The sequence below is a fragment of the Penaeus monodon genome, unplaced genomic scaffold (genome assembly GCF_015228065.2).
Source record: "Penaeus monodon isolate SGIC_2016 unplaced genomic scaffold, NSTDA_Pmon_1 PmonScaffold_15295, whole genome shotgun sequence".
Classification (NCBI taxonomy): Eukaryota; Metazoa; Arthropoda; class Malacostraca; order Decapoda; family Penaeidae; genus Penaeus; species Penaeus monodon.
This window is the reverse complement of record NW_023644481.1, coordinates 4137-7720: the sequence shown is the minus strand read 5'-3', so window position 1 is coordinate 7720 and position 3584 is coordinate 4137. Positions and strand designations below refer to the sequence as shown.

The 3584-nt window shown below is 46.6% G+C and overlaps 1 protein-coding gene across 1 annotated transcript; it reads right to left on the bottom strand.

Annotated features, from left to right (window-relative positions):
• Positions 1–452: 452 nt before the first annotated feature.
• On the bottom strand, positions 453–935 carry LOC119569458 (cuticle protein 7-like; the record flags this gene model as incomplete). The annotated part of the gene is made up of 2 exons (XM_037917612.1): positions 453–764; positions 867–935. Coding segments are annotated over 2 exons (381 nt in total), but the record flags the coding sequence as incomplete, so codon positions are not given.
• Positions 936–3584: the final 2649 nt, after the last annotated feature.

Sequence of the window (3584 nt, the reverse complement as noted above, 5' to 3'; positions counted from 1 at the left end):
CACGATTATCGTCCACTCACAACACTCTCATCAACTTCGAACATATCTTTCTGAGATCTCTTGTGTTATTAAATCTCATGCGGGTACACCACCTAACTCTGTATTCTAATACCCGACGAGAAAGAGCTTATTACAAGGGTGTCCCTTTCCCACTCTGAAATACATAATCTTATGTTTTGTCAGTCCTTTTTCATCTTTGATATCTACACTAACATAGAATATAAACATTTAATTGTATAAATTGATTTATATGCTAAGACACACATCATAATGTCTTATATATGACTATTGATTAAAGGATTTCATTTCTAGGTAACTGACTAAATTTAGAAAAAAAGTTTCTTTCTGCAGATTTTGGTAAGTTAAGGACCGAAGGATGATACAACTTCATTCTAGCATTTTTGTTTAATATATATCTATAAGATATAAAAAAAAAATATATATATACATATTTAAACGTAAGTAGGTGCGGATTCGTAGGCGGGGGCAGGCTTGTAAGCAGGAGCGGGCTTGTATGCAGGAGCAGGCTTGTAGGCAGGAGCAGGCTTGTACTCGGGATACTGAGCCTCACCCTCGTAGCTAACCTCAGCTACGTAGCCAGAGTCGCCGTTGACAGTGTAGGTGACCCTTTGCAGACGACCGTCGGGAAGGAGGACGAAGTAGGAACCCTGTGTGTTGTATCCGTCACGTGCTTCCTGGTGACCGAAGTCATTTCCAGAGTAGTCGTCCTTAACAGCGTAGTTGAAGTCGTACTTAGCAGGAGACTGATAAAGATCATAATTAGTTTGGAATTGAAAACATGAGAAGGGATATATTAATTTAACATACAGAAGTAGAAAATCCGCAGAATGTGGGATATCACTTACGTCATAGGTTGCCGGAGGAGAATAATCGTAAGAAGGCTGTGAAGGAGCAGCCAAGGCGCGGCCACAAGGGCGAGGCGAGGCGGTTAAAATACGAGAAAAAATTTTAAATATAAAAGGGGGGAAGTATCAAAATGCCAAAATAAAAGAGGGGGAGCAGAAGTGAAGAGAACGAATGAACAAGATTTAGAAGTACAAATCAAATGTGTGAATATTCGTGAAATACACTATTGTACAGATATATACACACACACATATATATCTATGTTGTATATGCTATCATACTACAGATCTAAATTCAATTTACAATCTATTTTATCATCTTACTATATATGCAATTTTTCAGACTATTCGCACCCTTTGTGAAAATGATAAAAATAGGTGACCACTGAGTCAGGACGTCGAGCTTTTTCCTTTTTTTACTGCGTGACCTGTAAAACTCCCAGCCCCTCCCCTTTTTCCCCTGCAGCCCCCCTCAAACCTGGCGACGGCCCAAAGTAAAGTTTTGTAATTCTCCGAATGAATGTTTTTGTAAATGCTTTGGTTTTTTAAAGATTTGGGTTTTTCATCTTTAAAACCCGGGTGTTTATTTGAGGGCGAATATTTTATCGATAATCACGTCTAAAGAAAAGCAAAAAAAAAAGGGTTTTGCATGTATATAAATACTATTATTAAATATATATAATATATTATATATATATATATATTTAAACATATATATATATAATTTTATATATATTAATATATATTATAACATCATACATCATATCAAGGGGCTAACGCCGACGGGGGCGCATGCCGATCCACCCTTCGTTCCGCCACGGGGACCCCTCGGGGCGAGTCTCCAGGGGGGACAGGGCCCATCCAAAATTCCTCACGACGGGTCTCGTCGAGTGCCAAGCCATGTTTCCCCTAGGAGCCCCCAAAGGTCTCCTCCCCCCGGGTTTGTCTCGCAGAGAAAAACCGGGGGGCAGGGGTCCATAGGGGGAGCTGGGGTCCCAATAGCCGGGTTTTGGGCCCCCGGGTTTATGAAGAAAACAGGCCCCATGCCAGTCTCACGGGAACCCGCCGGGTTTGGACAGGGGCCCTGAAACTGTCCCCCATGATCCGGCAAAGGGACTTTTACAAAGGCATAAAGGGCGAGCCCCCAGGCACGGATAGCGCCCGGGTTTTCGCTCCATAGAGCAAAAGGGAAGTATCAAGGTTTAAAGACACGAGTTGGGGTCCTCTGCAAGGTCCCGACATCTCCAAACGCTTGTTGATCGATTTCGGGCTCCTTTTGCCAGCCCAAACCCGCTACGACTTCCGGTCTGAAAAAACCCAGAGATAGGACTACGCACCAAGGTATGTAAAAATTTTTCTGTGACTTCAACCCCTCCCCGCAAGCAGGATCGATGAACGGGTTCCCCTAACGGGCCCCCCAAAGTCCTGAATTTTGGTCGGGCCAGGAGACTCTAAGCCTAGGGGCTTCCCTCTTTGCTAAATGCAAAGAGCCCCCACAAGTGATCCAAGGACTAGATAGGATGGCAACACGTGGGGAAAAAGTCAAGGTCCGAGCCTAAATTCCCTAGTGTTGCCCGCACGATTTGGTATAGTCTGCCCTTTACCCAGCCCTAAAGTTTTGAAAAGTGGGGGCAAGGCCCAAAAGCCTTGCCCACCCCTGAATTAACGGGGAAGAAGTTCGACAACCCCCCCACATTTTAAGCACTTGTACCAGTATAGAGGCTTTTTCAGGCCAATAACTGTGCGGAATTCCCCGAGCCTCAGGATCCCCATGCGTTTCCCGAGCCCCGATAAAACGCCTTTTTGAGGTCGATGTAGGCGAAGAAACCCATGCCAAAACTCACGACGGCTTTCAAAATTTACCAAAAGCGTGGGAAACGGTCTATTTGGATTTGGGGAGTAAATCCGGGACTGCCCGGTCTCTGGTGCTCAGTAGGGGGTGCGGACGTTTCCAAAAGAAGTAGCGAAAACCCTTTGCATGGTATGCTGACAGTGTAATCCCACGGTAGTTGTACAGCCCACGACCCCCCTTTTCCCTTCCAGAGAGGGAGCCACCCCCTAAGCGGGCAGGGGGAATGGTACCAGACGCCAAATTTTCAGTCAGGATTTGTATGCGGGCCCCGAGCCATGGGTTCACCCCCAGCCTTAGAGTTCAGCAGGGAATCACATTGCCGAGCTTTCCACTCTTCAATTGGAAAATCCCCCACCCTAAACCCTGGGGGAGGAGGTCCTGGGGGGGTGGGTCGGCCAGGCACTGAGACATCGTTTGCATCCAAGCAATTTGGGGGACCCCCGGGTAAAAACGTTAAAAATACTCACCCCAACGTTCACGAACCCAACAGATCTGAGAGACCGCCCATCCGTGTCGGACTGCAGTCATCGTGAGGAGGGTTTGGGTTTCAGTTTTTCAGGGTTGGAGGCAGGGCGAAGGTCTTTTACCAAAAAATGGCCTTCGCCCTCCTCAGCAAGATCCGATGAACTGTTCTTGTCCCTCTCAGCAGTGTGAGCCCAGAACCATGGAACGAGCAAGATTGATTCCATTTAGCGAGTTGCGACAGCTCAGGGGCCCTCAAATGTTCCGGGAGATGGTATTTCTCCCTGCCTGGGGTAGCCAATGGATCCTGAGCTGTTTCGAGTTTACGCGCTGAAGGACTCCACAGAAATGGTCGTCGGTTGGGGTTTTCCGGAATCGTCAGAGACTGCCGGGAAAAACCCAGG